The sequence below is a fragment of the Idiotropiscis lumnitzeri genome, chromosome 17, assembly GCF_059441095.1.
Source record: "Idiotropiscis lumnitzeri isolate Australia: NSW breed Sydney's pygmy pipehorse chromosome 17, RoL_Ilum_1.0, whole genome shotgun sequence".
NCBI lineage: Eukaryota > Metazoa > Chordata > Actinopteri > Syngnathiformes > Syngnathidae > Idiotropiscis > Idiotropiscis lumnitzeri.
The window spans coordinates 10,466,243-10,484,043 of NC_142407.1; the positions used below are offsets into that span (position 1 = coordinate 10,466,243).

A 17,801-nucleotide genomic window follows, 5' to 3' on the forward strand; every position below is an offset into this window, starting at 1 on the left:
TTTTTAAATCATTCCACACGCTGAGCTGCAGTGCAGCTTGTGGGATTTTTAAGTCCCACTTGTCAAGCAGAGCACATTGCAGCAACCCAGACTTGTCTTTTCGTTTGAATAAAACAGCAATGAAGAAGTAATGGAACAAATGTGCACAAATGTGCGAAATACCGAAATGCAGCGCCAAAATATTTGATTGTACGGCAGTCATGTTCATCATCAAACGGTCGGAGGTGCAGGAAACACCCTCGACAGGAACATAATCAAAGCGGAATCTCGCATGTGCTGAAGAATGTCACTTATGTAAATATGTAAATGTTTACAAAAAAACGTGTTGAATGAGGCTGAGCGCGAGCAGCCGAGCAGCGACGCAGGTTCACCGCCTTTTGGAGAAAGATTTTCTCTGCGAATCCTCAATGAAAAAATGTGGACTGTGGCAGCTCAGCTTTTATTTTCATCAACAAATGCTGCTTGTGTCGACGACGTGTGACATATTCTGCAGGCGGGGACGAGAATGCGGTCTTGACTTCAACCCTGTCAAATCATGCAGACATCTTGGTGAATCTTTTAAATGCGCCATACAAAAAATGTTTGATTCGTTCAATCGAGGAGGGCGAACAAGAGACTAACAAAATGTTTTAGCAGCATATACGCTGTAAAAAAAAAAAAAAAAAAAAAACCCAGATGTTCTACAAAAATCTTACAAGGTTTTTTTCAGTAAATTTTACTAGTTTATCGAATTAAAAAAAAAGCCACTCAAGTTTTTTTTTTTTTCACATAGCACAATCCATACGCAAGTCTACTGAATGTGATCGAGGAATTGAACCCACAACCTCCAAATTAGGAGACGGTAACCACCTGACACCAGAAAATAATAATAATAATATTCTCAAAAATAAAATAATAGTACTCAAAAACTCTTCTTTGTCAAATTTACTCTGAATTTCTGAGTGAAAAACTTTTATACGATTTATCAAATAAATATCATCCTTTTTTTTTTTTTGCAATGTGCTTTCAACAAACTGTTTATCAAAGCGGCCACAGATGCGAACATTTTACACATCTTATCAAAGCAACATGCTTTTTTTTTTTCCTTTTTAGAAGACAGTTCATAGCACATATTCCCATCCAAGACACAAATAGAGGAGAAAATATGGTTGCTGTCGACAAAAATAACCAAGCAACCACTCATTGGTTGATCAAATTACAAATCTGCCTGTTTTTCGGGGTTGCTGGAATCCCAAATTGTGGGCTGCCAGTGGATTCCACTCCACGGTTGATGGGATGCATCAAAGCATCTGCTTCCAATATACTCGCAAATCGCACATTCGCTCTCCTCGGTTACCTGCCATATAAGGAGCTCTTTCATAGCCAATAGAACAACTCGATGCCCATCACCCCCCACCCCCTTCCCAAATCTCTCCCATCACCATGATCTCTGGGTTAGAAATACAGATAAGGTGGCGGCGCCGTGCTTACATACCTCAGGTTTGGCCCGTGAGAAGATGGTCCATCTCAGATCAGATGTCTCTATCTTGGTATTCATCAGCACTTCTGCGAAAGACAATTACATGCTTTAGATACGGTTAGCAAAAATATAACAGCCACGACATTAGTTACACCTGCTGACTCATTGGATCCCTTTGGAGCGGGTGGATGGATCTCGTAAAGGCAAAGACTTAATGTATTGTTCAGATGCAATACTAACTCATTCAGTGCCATTGACGGCTAAAGACGTCCATTTTTTTTTTTTTTTTTTAACTCGGCTGGTAGTGAATGAGTTAATTGAGCATGAAGGAGTTTGGCCAGCCAATTACAGACAAGACGATCGCCACAACTCTAAAATCCCATTCTTCCTCTTCCTCATATTTATTTTCCTTCTCCCGCGTCTCGCCTGCTTCCTGTGACACGTCACGCTAAAGCGGCTTAACGACCACACTCAAAAAACGCACATGGATACTCATATTGTATATCAGGACTTAAACCCCTCCGGTCCCAATCTGGTCTTACAATTGAATGGATATCAACACACACACACACACACACACCTTATCGTTTGCGGGGAAGGCTGCTAGGCGACAAACCACCAACAAGGTTGTGCAGTGATTCAAGATGTCAGTAAAACCTGAAGAGAATGCGAAGTATTTGGTTTAAAATGACTTCTTTCACGGGAGGACATTTTCCCCCTTCGCAGTTCCTCTCCAAGAATTGTAGCTCGGATGAGGTTTTAGAGGCCATCGCGTTCCCCTCCTGAAATCTCATCTTCAGGGTCCAGCAGTTTGGTTTGACCAATAAACACGATTTAATGCAACACACTCGTGTGCCACCATCAATTGCATGAAAATGGATGGGGGAGGAAATTGAGTTTTCAGGCGGCATTTATCATTGTGGTTATTAAATTGCTTGGTTGAATCAGTCAGATCGCCGTCCACCACGTAATCGTTTCGCTCTACAATTTACCTGTATGGGAGATAAAAGTTACCGAAATGGGTTTGCCGGCAAACAGAGAGATTAGAAAAAAAAACAACTTGAGAGTGATAAAACAATCTTTTAACTGCTCACATTTACGCAGGAAAGGAACTCTGTTTGATTGTAAAATCAACAACCAGGGATCAAACAGTGATCTGGAACATCACCTTTGGCGGCGACTTCCTCCCTCTATCGCCATTGTTGGGATTTATGGCACCATTGTTGCCGTACACATCTGAGAGTTTGCCACTAGTTAACTTCAATTAAAATCAGTTCACAAGTTTCACGTCAAAGTCAAACAGTGGTGTGACTTGTTGCTATCCCAGACTCGCCTCAACATGTTGCTGAGTTGTCCGGCACGTGCTCACATTTCACGGGGTGGGCGTCTCAGATTGACTCATTTTAGCAGACACATCATTAGGTACACCTGTATAATCTCATGGCGAGCTCCTTGTCGAGAAATTTGCATTTACAAAGAGAATAATGCTTGGCACTGTCAGAGATTAGGTTTGAAATCACTCGGTCATACACACACACACACACACGCCAATTCTCTTAACACTGCAAATTCTTTCGAGACATATTTAGGACAGTAGAAAAGTCCAAATCAGGAATATGCTACTACGTGTACAGCACATTTATCAACCACGATCGCCGGTTATGTTCCTGACGAAAACTTTACCCACAGGAACAACCGCTGTTCACATTCAAACTTGTCAAAAGTATGAAACAGAATCTGACTGGAGATGTTCATGGCTGCATGCGGAGTCTAAAATTCCTTCCCCGACTCCCTTAGGTTGAAAGACGACTAGCAGCTGTGAGCCGGTCCGCGCCTCCCTGGTGTTCAACACCGCTGGCTGTATTTGATTTAATTACACTAAGAACTGCAGTGCCTACACTCATTCATCTCTGTGATCCCGCGTAAAGTGAGACACTTAACACACCCCAAAGAGCAACATAGAGAGGCACCCCCTTTTTTTTTTTTTTTTTTTTATCAAAACACAGCAAATAAAATGCAGATTATTGGACATCCTCCTTGGTACAGCTGCTTTTCGTTCTTAAGATAACATTTGAGCAGAAAATAAATAATATCAGGTGTCAGGTGACTCCTGGTGTCCTTGTTTTGCTGCTCACGCCCACAGCAGCTCACATCTCGCCTCCAGCTAATTCAATACATTTTTCAGGCAACACACACACACACAAATGCAGAACTCATAGCAATCCCGACTCGACTCTCGCTGTCACAACACCAAATTGCTTAAATCTCTCTTACAGCCTTCCACCTCAGTGTTGTTTTCTCGTCTGGGTGAGCTTCTCCAAAGATGTGGCTTCGTTGATGGAATTATGCAAAATCAATAATATTCACCAAAAAAAAATCATGTTACGACTGCAAGGTATAATTACTTTTTTGTATTAAATAATATATGGCACTTTATGACATAATAGGATTATGCTTATTTGCATCAGCACCAAAAATTTTCTATGAAATCCATTAACGTGAAAATTTGGTTTGTTTGCAGGATGACCCAAAAACGACTTAATTTTTTTTTTTTTTTTGTGGATGCAGATCCAGGAGTTATTTTCAGTTTGTATTTGCTGGTGGCTGATGCTGGAATCCTAATGATAAAATCCAAGCACATACGGGAGGTGTGTTGGGTTGCGTTTCAATGAATGCAAACAATTTGGAGGCAAGCCAAATTAGGATTGTTTGGCTTGGGCTGAGACGGCTCTCTCCTGAGCGCCATGCTTGATTTTATCAACATTCTCACTCCTTGGAAAATAACAACATGCTTGACATCGATTTTCACTTCAAAAGCAGAGAAGCCCAGCAGCTTCAGTCGGATGTTTATGTGAGGATGTTTTAGTTGCAAACCCATCAAGAAAAAAAACACAAAAAAAAAAACGGTGTTGTTTCGGTTGTTTGTTTATATGATGTCTGCAATTTTGGAGGAAGAACATGCAAACATTTGGCTTTTAAGAATCAAAGAGGACATTTTGTATAATAATACCACAGCGTTGTAGATGCATTTGTGATAACGCTTTTCAGCCACATGTGTCTGACAGTCACGTTAAAGTTGCCATTTGCATATTGTCAATGTTGGAAAACTTTCAAATTGTCCAAATTTAGGCAATTTAAATATAATTGAGTTTTTTTTACAAATTGATACTATTGGTTTGTTGACACATTATTATTATTATTATTTTATTTTATTTTATTTACTTTTACAAAGTGTTGATAATGGCTTTTACTTTAACCATACAATACCATTGACTCAACAAACATTTTTTTTTCATAAGCAACGGACTGATTTGGCATGTATCCACATAATTATTATTATTTTTTTTTTTTACAAGGTTGTTTTGACATCCTTCAAGCTACTATTTATTCACAAAACGAGCATAATTGGAAGACAAACTTTGCGATTGCATCGTCACTTTGATTCATCCAACCATTTCCGACTGGCCTGTATCTTTCTTTCAAGTGCACACCTGCCACACTTTCATATGTTGATTGGATATGTTAAAAAAGAAGCAGCACCCAAACGTCACACCCTCCCAACACCCCCCCCCCCCCCCACCCCCCTAGCCCAAGCATAGTAATCACTGTTTATCGCAGCTCTATCATTAAAGTTTATGAGACAGGATGCGTGTGCGTGAGTGTTTTCGATGAGATGGTGAGCGTTTCCATTATGTGCATGCATGGCCTTGCCTCACGCTGGAGTCGACTCAGAATTAAGTCTCATTAGAGGAAGCCGCCGGTCAGCCCCCGCGCCCCCCCCCCAAACACACACACATTCTTTCAGCAGCAGCGGGGTTGGCCACCCACCCGCCGGAAAATTGCCCCCCCCCCACCCCTCCTCTCCTAATTCACAATACCAGAAAACAGTAGAAACAATAAAGGCTCGTCATCTGGCCAGATATAACCGCAAAAACAAACACGTATACGGTAATAACAGCGCAATTGTCCTCGTTAGAGTTCGATTCGAGAGGTGTGCACTAAGCTTCAGTGGTCAACGATAATGGGCCTGTACATTATATATCAGTAAAGAAAATGTAGGCGGGTTACGTAATACAATTCATCCAAACATTTCGGTACAACAAACGGAAAGAGAAGGTTTTAAGTTTTCTGCAAGAAAGGGCGACAACAATAGAGGGTGTTGCATGGATCTCCTTTGAAATGTAAAACCTGACCCTGTATTTTTTTTTTTTTTTTTTTTTAACAAAAGGGGAGGCTAAAACTAATACTGCACCCTCAATTTGTCGAGTTCTGTCTTCAGGCTCGAGATTTACAAAGTAAGATTCAATTTCAGGACATTTTTGAGCTGACATCATGCACAGAGTGTTAGTCATTTTTTTGTGTGTGCGTTTGTGTGTGTTGCTGCTTTTGCGTCGTTGTTTGCCATTTTGGCTGTGGCTCGGGAAGCTAAGAGGAAAATTACAGGCGCGCTTCTGCTGCAATTAGACCTCATTTAATTCAAGTAAAAATAATCTCATTTATCCGCACACACCTTCGGCATAAAAAGAAGTGGTCGTGAAAAAAAAAAAAGGAGGGTAGATGTTAAAGAAAATTGAATGCTGAAAAATGTATGCAGCACAAAAAAAAAGCGCTTTTGGGTTTTTTTTGGTTTTCCTTTCCAAAATTGGCTCCTGTTAGTTGTGAGGCGGAAAATAATTACTTTTAGGAGTAATTGTATCCTGGGCGTCACTAGATCCTAACTTGCATTTTGAAGACTATAATTAGAAAATGACTAGTCAACAAACTGAATGGAATTAAAACAAATGAACGGCTTTATGCAGCTTTCTTTTTATTCTCCAAGACAAAAAAGCTTTGGCTAAGCCGAGAATGACAGCGTAATTTGAGAAGAAAGCCGAACACAATATGAGCAAGAAGCGGGAAAGGTCAGCTCGCATGTGAAGGGGAAAAAATATTTAGCTCTAGCGCCCCCTATGGCTAATGTCGAATTCCTTACTTCTGTTACTTTAGTATTAGGGCCACGCTGAAAAGAAAACATCGGCTGCTATAACAATGAAGTTATCGAGTTCCAAGAAAAATTTTCCAATATGAGGGGGAATAAAAAACAGATTTTTGCAATTGTTGTTTTTTTTTTTTAACGTGGCCCGTTATTTTGCAATAACAAAGCAACAAATTAAGATTTTTTTTTAAGTGCTTAGATGAATGGCCAACTAGATGAGGGTGCTCTTGCATGTGTTTTAGATTTTGTCCGAATGGTGCCTGAAGAAATTAGACGCAAGTTTCACAATCACGAACGAAGCTTTTGGAAGAGATTTATTGGCCCAAAGTAAGATTAAGAGATTGATTTGCTGAACAATTAGCTTAACGTAAAGACGGCAGCTGGCCTGCTTTGGTTTAAGAAAATATATTTTTCAAAATAATACAATATCTGGCTTGTCTAAGCTTTATTATCGTTGGACAGAGCCACGTTGGCCGTTTCCACCTCATTTACGCTCATGACAAACTTGTATTTTTAGAAGCCTTGTTAGGAAAGCATGCATCTTTTCCAAAAGGCATTTGAGTTCTCTGAACCCCCAAACCCATTTAGATTAATTCCTTCTGCCTGCTAACATAACAGTGGACTAAATTAATGTCTCTCTTTTTTTTCTTAACATTACTTTTGAGTATGAACGTCTGGGATTAATTACGGCCGTTTTGTCAAATGAGAATTTCAATAATTGCGGAGGATTATCGTACTTGTATGATGGGAATGCCTTTCCTCTCGGTAGTGGTGATATATAGCAAACATTATTGTTAGCAGCGAGTGCAAAAGATCGGGAATTTGTAATGCCGTGGCAGCTTTCCATTTGTCAATGTAACTATTTAGATCCAACCTTGAGCGTGTGTGTGTGTGTGTGGCCGTGTTTGTATGTTTTATGGCAGAGTTGTGTCTGGTCAGATTAAAGCTCAGTTTCCTGTAATTCCTGTCCCCTTCCTGTGTCCGGGGGTCTGGTGGTGGGCGGTGGGGCGCTCACCGACGTGCAAACCATTCACATCGAGCGAGCCAGACACTGTTTAACCGCTCAACGCTGAATAACAAAAGCCTCCTGTGGGCCCGCGTGGATGCGCTCAGCTAGTTTGAGTACGTGTGAGCTCATGAAATGCTTGGAGTGAGCTGCGAGTTTGAGATGAAAGAAAGGTGTTAATGTTTGACGCCTCTCCTCCTTTTCTCGTCTGTAGGGATGCATATCAATAAGCGCGAGGGCTGCTCTCTGTCCCAGTGCAGGATGTGACCTAGTTTGGGAGTCTTCTCCAAACTGGACAGGAACTAGACTGGACCGGAGAGGATCCACGCTGCTGTCAATCAGATCCACGGGAGATTAAAGTACACTTCTTGGGAATATTGGCTCTGGATTTTTTTGGCCGAGAGCCACACATTCATCAGAGTGGACAAACATATTACTTTAATAGGCGGTTTCGCAGCACAGGAACTCACCAGGTGGCAAGAACATTGACAGGAAAATCCCCCTAATTGTCCATGTCTGGCTTTCTGCTTCAATAGTAGCATAAAGCTCTGAGTTGACAACCCGTTTTTTTGGGGTTTTTTTGCAACATTTTCTTGTGTCCTATTTCAACATTTGAACAAAACCTCAGGGAACAAAACAAACTCCAGGAGAGAAAGAAATCGTCAGCTTCCTCCGCTAATATCAAGCTGACATCGTTCTGGCAGAGTTGGGTTACATTCGCACGACAACCGAGGCAAGAATATTGAAAAAAAATGAAGAGATTTTTTGAAAAGATTCACAAACAAACTACCAGTCATTCCATTCTTATATGAACTTCATCGTGTCTGTTTACTCAAGCAACCACTTTTAGCTTTTGGGCAGAAATGCTAATGCTAGCATTTTATGAACGCCCATTTAGTATATTGCCAGTTCAAGCCAGGATATATTCCCTTTTTTTTCTGGGTCACCGTTTGTTATAAAGGGCTTGGAATGTTATTCTGCCAATATTGTGCCTTTGAGGTCTGAGATCTGGAATGACGCCTGTGTAAAAGGTGAACACCGACATTGTTGGCTAGGGATGTGGCGCTGATGTTACACTTCAAATTGTCTGATTTGGGGATGTCAACTCACGGTGTAAAAAGGAAAGGCGGTTTATTTTTTTGGTGCTACAAGATCTGATGCGGGAAGGATATTGAAATTGAACACTACCTTGCAGAATTGGAGTATCTATCGCATGTTCGGCCCCCCCAAAGCGTCCCCGGTAGACGACCTTAAGGGGTCATTTATGCACAATGGCGGCAGAAACCGCCCAATGATTTTTTTTTTTTTTCTTTTTAGTCAGAGGTGAGTCTTTCCTAAATTACAGCCATGTCAGACTTTGCACAGGTCAGCTTTTTAAGTGGGAAAAGGTTGAGTATTTCTTCTTTGCAGTACAAGCCTAAAATTGCTTCCATTTCTGCTCCCCCCCCCAACCTAACTTTTATTCTCACCGCCAAGCCAGCAGTCCTTGTTCGCCTTGTCCGAAATTAAATAGTTCTGAGTGGGGTGATAGCAACAGAAAAGCGTTCAATAAAGATTTTGTCTGTGGTGTTTGAGACACAAAACAAATGCTCCCTGCAATTGGAGCTGAATTAATAGTCGTTCAGGAGCAAGCAAAACATTGTTCAAAAGTCGCACAAGTTCAAATGGCGACGTCCATCAGGGCGGTAGAAAAAGTTGTGACCCCGCTGTGAGATGGAGGGGGGGGGGGGGTTAACAGAAGGTAAAAAGGATATGAGACATCAACTTGGTTCTGCGCCATTTACATCACCGCCCACAAGTAATGAGTTCTGACCCGGGGTGTCAAATGCTGTACAGCGTTTGTGCGTCTTGGACTCGAACAATCTCTTCTTTGTATAAACAACATTCACACACAGCTCTCTGGTCCAAATTATTCCCAAGGAGACCGTTGTAGGCTATGAAAAATTAACGCGAACGAGCTGGAAACTAGATTGGAAGCGTTATGTGCGCTTGTGATATTCTTGTTTAATTACGATTAAGACACAAGGACAAAAATCTAAGCTTAAATTTGCCCGTCGTTTAGAACACAATCTTTCATCGACACGTTGGCGCTTTAAATGTGATGCACTCTCCCCGTTATGATTGATGCAATTGCTTCGCTCCACAGCACATTTCAGCATCTCTGGAATATTGATCCGCCACTAAGTGAGTTCACCTCCCTCGTCTTCCAATTATGGGCACCACTCTCTCAAGCGCTCTTCAAAAATAAACCGGCCATGTGAAAAACTCAAGAGCTTCTTGAAAGCACTGTTGCAGCTCCCCGGTGGTTAGCTGATACGCAATCCTTAGTGAGGAGGAATGAATTACAAAAGAAAAGTTGAAAGAGAAACTTTTTTCATGAGCCTTAAAAAAAAAAAATGTACCATGGAAATCATGAGGAGGCAACACTTGAAAGTGAAAAAATGGAGTATTTGATTTTCGACGTCCACTCTTCATCCATATTTCGCATCTTCAATCTTCACTCAAGAATCTCAACTGCCTCTCCTTATTCTGACAAATTCCAAGCAGGAAGGGGGAAAAAAATTACTCCAAATGAATTTCCACGTCCCTAAATCTCCAATCTTCCTTGCTGCTGGATGTGAGAAAAGTCCCCCAAAATGTGGGTCACTTGTATTGATTAACGCAGCCAAGAACATTTTTATTCATAATGTAAACTGTCACACCGCAGGAAGCCTGGAGCTGAACTGATGAAATACACCCAAAATATCATTCCGTCGGATTTAATAGGCCAAAAGCATGCAGCTTTGCTGCTCTCTGATGACATCATTTCCAACACTTTGATGTTAACGGGATTTTTACAAGTTGCGCGACTCTCACGATTGAAAGCACCGTGGTCAAAACAGTTTTATGATTTGCAATTACTGTGTAGTTCTCACAAAAACTCCAAACCTAAACAGACTTAAAACAGAAAAACCTGCAATGTGTCTAATGCCAGGTGGAAAATGACGCTTCGGCTGCTACTGCTAGCTGCTATCGCTAGCTGCTATCGCTAGCCAGAAAACAGCTAGCCGCATACCGGTTCAATATTTGCTATCAAAGATTTTATTGATTTGACATTTTACATTAGTCACTAACTTCTTTTCACACAGCAACAATGAAGATTTTTTTTTTTATTATTACTCATATAGGCCTGGGGACCGATCACGAATCGCTCCACAGTTGCTACAATATTCTGAAGCTGCTATCATCTTCATTAATGCACTCGGGGAGCAGATTGTGAGTGTCGCCCCAACAAAAGCACCATGGGAAAGATTTGGTTATGTGCTGTCTTTCTCTTGGAGGAGCGTTTCCATCCTCTTGTCAACTGTCCACAAAGAGGCTCAGGGTTCAGGGGTCACTGACCTCCTGTGGCTTGGGCAATTTGAAGCCACGCAGGGATAAAATCTGGGATGATCTCCTAAACCAGCAGGAGACTGCCACACCCCCCGGTTTGGATGGTTCTAATAACCTGAGTTGATCATTTACCAGTCCTCTACAACAAATTGTCACAGTATTTATTTATTTATTTTTTTTAGATTCGCCCCAACTCAATTTTGTCCGTCCTAAAACGTTTTTAAACATGTTATCCAAAAGCCCACATTCTGATTCATTCCAAAGCATTTATAAGCCCAAGAAATGTTTGCTGATGTACTTAAGTTTTTATTTATATTTTTAAATCAAAGATTTTACCAAAGCAGAATGTAAAATGTATTTCCGGAGGAGAAAAAAATACCACGGTGACTAATCTGCTGTGGAGGTGGGCTGCTCCAAGCAGTGCTGTCTCTGGTGAAATAAACCATCCAAGAACTATAACAAGACTCCCTACGAAGCAAAAACGCCTTTCATTTGGACGCATTCTGGTTTTAGTCACTCAAAATCAAAACAGATACACAGTCATTGAACTCTTTTAATGAGTCCGAGCATTACCCCAGCCAGCGTGCAAGTTTGTGGCTAAAGATAGACTCATCTTTGGATGCGAAGCCATCCGACTATAAAGAGCATTGTTTTGTTCTTTGCCGCTCACGTTTTCCAAACTTTTTTTTAAAAAATGTACAACCACGACTCTGGCCAATCTCAGGGTGTAATCAACGCAATAATATTCACCAGGCTCTTCATTATGCACACCCAAACTGTCGAATGAGAGCCAATCCAGGATCGGCATCAAATAGGGCAAAATATCAGAAAGAGCTCCGTAGGATACGATGCAAGCTCACGCTACTGCAAACCACAACCATAAAACTCTTCAAATGTCAGTTACGAGTCTCATTTGCTTGTGCAAGTGTACATTAAATAGCAAATGACAATGAGCCAAGACAAAATCTGAAGGAACCTGTTAGGTTCAGCACTCCTTAAAAAGAGGAGTCAGCCAACTGCCAAAACGGGCGTTTGAATGCTTGGTCACGTAAACTCCCTGACTCGGGGTTTAAGACGCGGCTCCCCTGCTTAAGCTCTTAACTGCGTGCAGCTGGAGGAAGGCAGCCCGCTCACAGGAATGTCTCTGTTACGGCGTATAAAGCAGAACCCACACAGCGCGGTGCGTGAAAGCCACAGCCCCTTCGAGACATGCTGAGCCGGTGTGCGCACGGGTGCGAGCGAACGTTGCACGGGGTCTCCGAGTTGCATTTTCCGTTTGTGCGCATGCGACATACGATGTAGGTCATCTTCTCGTTATTGTACGTCCAGGTTGCAGATACTGCAGATAACTGTAAGCTGCTTTTTTTTTTTTTTTTTTTACTATTCAATCCTTGAATGAGGAGGAAAAACAATGGCGACAAAAGTGGATTTCCAGCTGAAGTAATGGAATGAAAGATAAACGACAATGATAAACAAGAGGTAATCAGCAGTTTCCCCTCAAATTAAAGGCTCTTTAATCACATCATTATGATCACAATTGCGGCCTCAGGTGTGTGTCATCATAAAATGCAAATTGCTCATTAAGCAGATATGCTCAGACTCAGGTCAGTCTTCCCATTTCTTCATGACTGGCGTAATAGCGAGCCCCCCTCGTCCCCACGAAAAAAAAAAAGTGCCATTCTCCTTCCAGGCTGATAGGCAGTGGCCTCATTCACACTCTGCTGCAGCCCGTCCTCATTGTGTCCCGCTCTCAAGGAGGAGCGTGTGGGTGGAGGACAGACGGGCTCTCCAAAGTGAATGCCTGATGCGGATGCATTGGGGTTGGCGTGGAGGGGTTGGGGTTGGGGCTGGGGTGGGAGGGGGGTCGCATCCTCTCGACTATCATCCACCTGCATATCCACGAGGGACTACGCATCCCCGCAACGAGGGTACTTGTGGCACTCGGATGCCTGTTTAACTCTTGAGGAAGCTAATCATGGGATTTAGGTGGCGAGGATGACGGGCGAGCAGCTTTTGGAGAGAGGGAGCACAGGGGGGAGGTGGAGGGGGGGGGGGGCTTGCTTTAAATGCAAATCCCTTTCTTATAAAAATCGGTTCCGTTTAAAAGGATTTCTGGGAAAAGATCCACATTTCTGCGGCAGGGGGAGAGAGTCAGCAAGCGAAATAAATAGCATAGCTGCAGTCAGGCATCAAGGAGACAAGAGGATGTGCAAAAAGAGCTGTAAAAGAAAAGCCTACATGTGCGTTAAAGAAAAGGATTGTGGCTCACGTGAGGCCTTGTGGGTAGTGGATCCGCAAGGAGAAAAAAAAAACCTTCCTTTGAGCGCTTAATGGCTTTGAAGATGAGTGTTTCAGTTTAGCAACATTGTCTTATTCTTTTTGCTTGTCATGCCCAGGAGGAGGCGGGGAAAAAAAATCGAGAAGGTGAAAATGTTGATTTATATGCACACACATATTGTGTCACCGGGCTTTTAGCCAACAAGTCGGCTACTACGAATATCTAATAACATATAAGTTGTGAGCAAATTTCCTGAAAGGACATCAAGATCTGTAAAGCTAAAAATCTCAAGTTTATGGTGGAGTTTAAAACGGAAGCAATGGAATAAACACTGCTTATCATTTGAAAAGAGGAAGATAAAAATAATAAAAATATATTAAATATATTTAAAAAATAATATATAAAAATATGAAAATAATATATAAAAATATTAGTTGTTAATATATATATATATATATATATATATATATATAAAAGTTGAGTAAATTGATGGCATGCTGATAACACTGATAACGTGCAATAACTACAAATCACGTCATTCGGATTGACCGACAGGACCAAAAGCAGTCGTATTCCAATTTGCATGCGGAGCAGCCTCGTAAAATTTGCAACAGTCAGGGTGGCGCCTCCCTTTAAAAGAGTGCTGTCAACGTTTTTCGTCCGCCACAATGAGGCTGGCCCCCCGCTAAACAAACTCGACTCGCGACTTGAACTCTCTCGCCCAAAAAACAAACAAACAAAAAAAAAACTTTACTCGAAGAAAGTATCTGTTGCTGATACATCACCGCACAGCAGCTTTAAGATGAATCTTCACACGTATAAAAGAGTTAATAATTTTCGCAGGGGAGATAATGCCTTAAACTTGCTTCTTGAACACCAGCAAACAATAGCAAATGGCAAGCATTACTTTAATACGCACACCTGAATGGAACTGACTTGTGTTGACCATGGCAACTCCAAATAGTCCCATTTGGTGAAATGAGAGTCATCGTGAAGGAAGAAGCAGGCGCGGAATATAAGAGGCATTTCCAAATGTCCACATCAACGCTGCCACATCACAAGCTTTGGCGTGCCCCTCAAAATAATGGCCTGTTTACAGTCGTGTGGTGTTTTTCTTCCAAATGTGGTAATGAACAAAAGCCACCATCTTCTAAGTGGTTTTTAACGCCACCACAGAAACTCGGTAATGTAAAGCTTACACTCATATAATTTAATCTGCTACCACAGCGTGTCGTCTTCTAAGAACTGAGAGCTTCTGTCTTTGTCAATATGAGGGCCGAATTACTTTTTGTATATAAAGAGTAATTCCTACATGTGAAGGGTGCGGGCAAAAAGCTTTTTTAAAATTTTATTTACCACTTTCCTACTTGAAACCCCAACCCTCAAAGTTTATTATAAATTTCCAGCCAAAGTAATTATCCGATCAAGAGGTCTGGGTTTTAATCTTCACAGGGACAAAACGACGAGAGATCCGGCCCCCCCACTAAGTCATTTACGGCCTCGCTAAAATAAAAAAGGAGAGGCTTGGCAGCTGTGCGGCATCATCTGCCTTCACTTCAGTGCGCAATCAACAACTTGGTAGATGACGGCACAGCGGAACCTGCAAATTTCAATGCCCTGAAGAATTTTGAATTTAAAAAGGAATGAATCGTCATACATGAAATCAGGCATGTCAGTGACCAGATAAAGCTTCTAGATGGTTAACAAAAGTCTGTTTTGCTTTTTTTGGGACTTTTTATTGTGATGCCAATCACAAGTGGGCACTCGGATGACGAACGCACGATTCAACTTACGACATGGGAATGTTGTACGCAAAGCGGCAAAAAGGTTGACATCAATAAAGTTTAGTGTCGTTCTTGAACGATTTGTTCAAAAAGAACGAATCTCTTCAGTGAATGTGAGTGAATGGATCACTTCCTCAAGTGTTTCGTTCTTTCCTAGATTTATATGAGCTCAAGAACGCGCACTTCGGCAATCATCGCAAACGACCAATCAGCAGGCAGCGTCAGATGAAGGCGGGATTTGACTGAAAATACCGCCACGCTATTGGCGTTCATGGAATCAGTGATGTAATTTCCCGTTCATGAACGATTCAGTGTGAACGTGCTGTACTGCCATTCTCGTTCGTCCATTACAGCAGCAACGTTTTTAATAAAAATAATAACAATACAAATGCACAAATTCCAATTACTGAAACATCAGAATGTGCACGAAATGTTTTATTTTATTATTTGTTTATTTTTTAAACTCACTCCATCCATGCCCCAGAAGGGAAGCTCGTGAACGAATCTTTTGAACGATTCTTCTTGATGAATTGATTCTGATGATTCAGTTCAGAGTTTCTGTGAGTAGAAGCACCGTCGCTGTCTTTCGGCTTCTCCCATGTGGTATGCGTTACGATAGCAAAACGTTGCGGGAACTTGTTTTACAGTATAAACAAATACGGGGGCATTGAACTTTAAGATTCCTCTGTTGTCTAATGAGAGAAGGACCTTTATCCACAACACAGGAAATCACATTGCATGACCACCAAACAAACAATTGTCTGTCAGAGGCCAAATTTAACACAAAAAAAAAAAAATGCTTGACATGACATCATTTGTACATCTGGAAAGCATCAATAAGAGCGCAACTTCACTGGTCATCAAGACTTTTCTCATGCAGATTCCCACATTTTAATGTTTGACTGCACACAACAAAAGCACGGCTGACCTCGTCTGAGCTGTAACATTGTGCTTCTATAGCTGAACACACAGCGTTAAAAGCCCCCCCTCGCCCTCCTTCTAAGAAAGGGCCAACCAGAGGCAGCTGACAGATTGGAGTTCCTGCCACAGAATAAGTCAAGTCAAGCATGTTCCGTGTGTTCCTGTTGACAACTAGCATTGATTGAAACTTGGCATGAGATGCTTTGTTTCATGTTCAAAAGTGATGAGCAGTGCTGGAATTGTTTGGGAAATTAGCCAAAGAAATAGCGGAATAAAATGTGAGCTCTTCTGTTTGATTTACGGCAACTGTTAACAGCATCGGGGCATCTCTCAGAAAATAAGGAGGAGGTTTTAGGAAGAAATATGACTGTTGGCTGTTATGCATAACATGTGTAAATATTTTTAACCAGAAAAACCTGACGGGGAATTAAAAGCACCACACAGGGTGAGTGTTTAAAATACAAACCTAACAGCTGGGATACTGATCCGCCAAACACACGAATTCCCCAAAAGCATTTATATCAAAATACAAAATCCGTCAAAGCAACACACTAACTGACACTAACTGTTGAGGTCTTCTTGACAGATATTCAAGATTTATTTTTTTTTTTTTTTGCAGGGACACAATTGTAATGAAACGAATGCGCTGTGGCCTCCCCCAAGGCTTTGTCATTTGCTTCCTGAACTCCATTGTTCATATATTGTTTTTTTTTTCATTTTATTTTGACTCAGATGTAAGGAAATGTAATACGAGCTTTATTACGCACAACAAATTACCACAGCAATATAATTGTGTGAACATGTTCAATCGCCATTGCTGCCTAATGCACTGAATAATTTAATCTGGATACTGTCCAGAGTAAACAACGGCCATGTTTTGCCCATTACAAGACGTCTGTTGTATATTTTTACGACAACTCCAAATCGGTACTTCACACTTCGTACCTATTACAAGAAATACATGACCAAAATAAACTTAAATGACCATTGACACACACTCCCATTGGGATTCATGTCATGGCTTTACCGAGGTTTCTATGGTTACTGCCATGAAATGTAACTGAAGTGATGTTTGCGGTAGCCTCATTTGAGAATTCCTTATGGTTTGGTATCCATGCGCTTTTTTAAAATGACAATTCCAAACTGGAACTCCCCCTCCACCACCACCAAAAAACAAACAAAGTACTTGGGACTCACCTTCCTCAGCAGAAGTCAGAGGAGCCCAGTCCAGGAAGATGCATCCCAGCAGGCCAAGGATCCTGTATGTCAGCTCCATCGTTTTGACGAAATGTGCACAATGGACTTGTGTCCTCTGTTTAGCCTTGAATGAACAATCAGATGGCACCGGCGTCTCGGCTGTGTTCTCGTTGACCACAGACCAGTCTGCATTTAAAGTGGACTACTGAGAGTCAAAATATTGGAGCTGGAGTTCGCTTTTAAAAATAAATGAGAAGTCGTCAGACGTGTGATGTTGAAAAATAAAAATTCAATAAAAAAAAGTGGGGGTGCGTCACATTTATTCCCAACTTGAGAAAGTCCTGATGGCCAAATCACAAGTTTTCTGTCATCTTGACAACTTGTTGTTTAAAAAGCTCGTAGTGCACCACGAGACTTTTCCCAAAGTCTCCAGTTTTCAGAGGGGTCCACCCAAAAAGTCAAAATCTCCAACAAGAACGCTTCACATTTTTATCAGTCCTCTCATGCTCATTTTTTTGCTCAGCACAAGAAAATGGGCCAACGTGCTCAGAGGTTCATCCGCAAATGCACCACACTAGTTGGCTCGCCGTTGAAATAAGAGGAACATACAAAAATAGGGTCACGACATGTCTTACCTGGCGAAAATGGACGAAAATTGACAACCTGGTTTAAAAACGACAACAACCAAGACGATGCAGTAGATGAAACTTGTGTCTTCTGCAGTCGGCTGCGGGGAAGCTGCGCACTCGCCAGAGACTTCTTCTCATCCGCGCCGCAGCTTGCTGCGTCCAGAGCAGGCAGCACCAGCA

The 17,801-nt window shown here is 41.6% G+C and overlaps 1 protein-coding gene across 1 annotated transcript in view; it reads right to left on the reverse strand.

Annotated features, from left to right (window-relative positions):
- ephb4a (eph receptor B4a) overlaps positions 1 to 17,801 on the reverse strand; it is a 32,755-nt gene extending 14,954 nt beyond the window's left edge. Inside the window, exons 1-3 of the mRNA XM_088278867.1 lie at positions 17,628 to 17,801; positions 16,993 to 17,178; positions 1,475 to 1,545 (exon numbers count right to left, since the gene is read on the reverse strand). Of these exons, the coding sequence (XP_088134993.1) occupies positions 1,475 to 1,545; positions 16,993 to 17,071 (150 nt within the window). The 5' untranslated portion in view covers positions 17,072 to 17,178; positions 17,628 to 17,801. The remainder of the gene's footprint in view (positions 1 to 1,474; positions 1,546 to 16,992; positions 17,179 to 17,627) is intronic.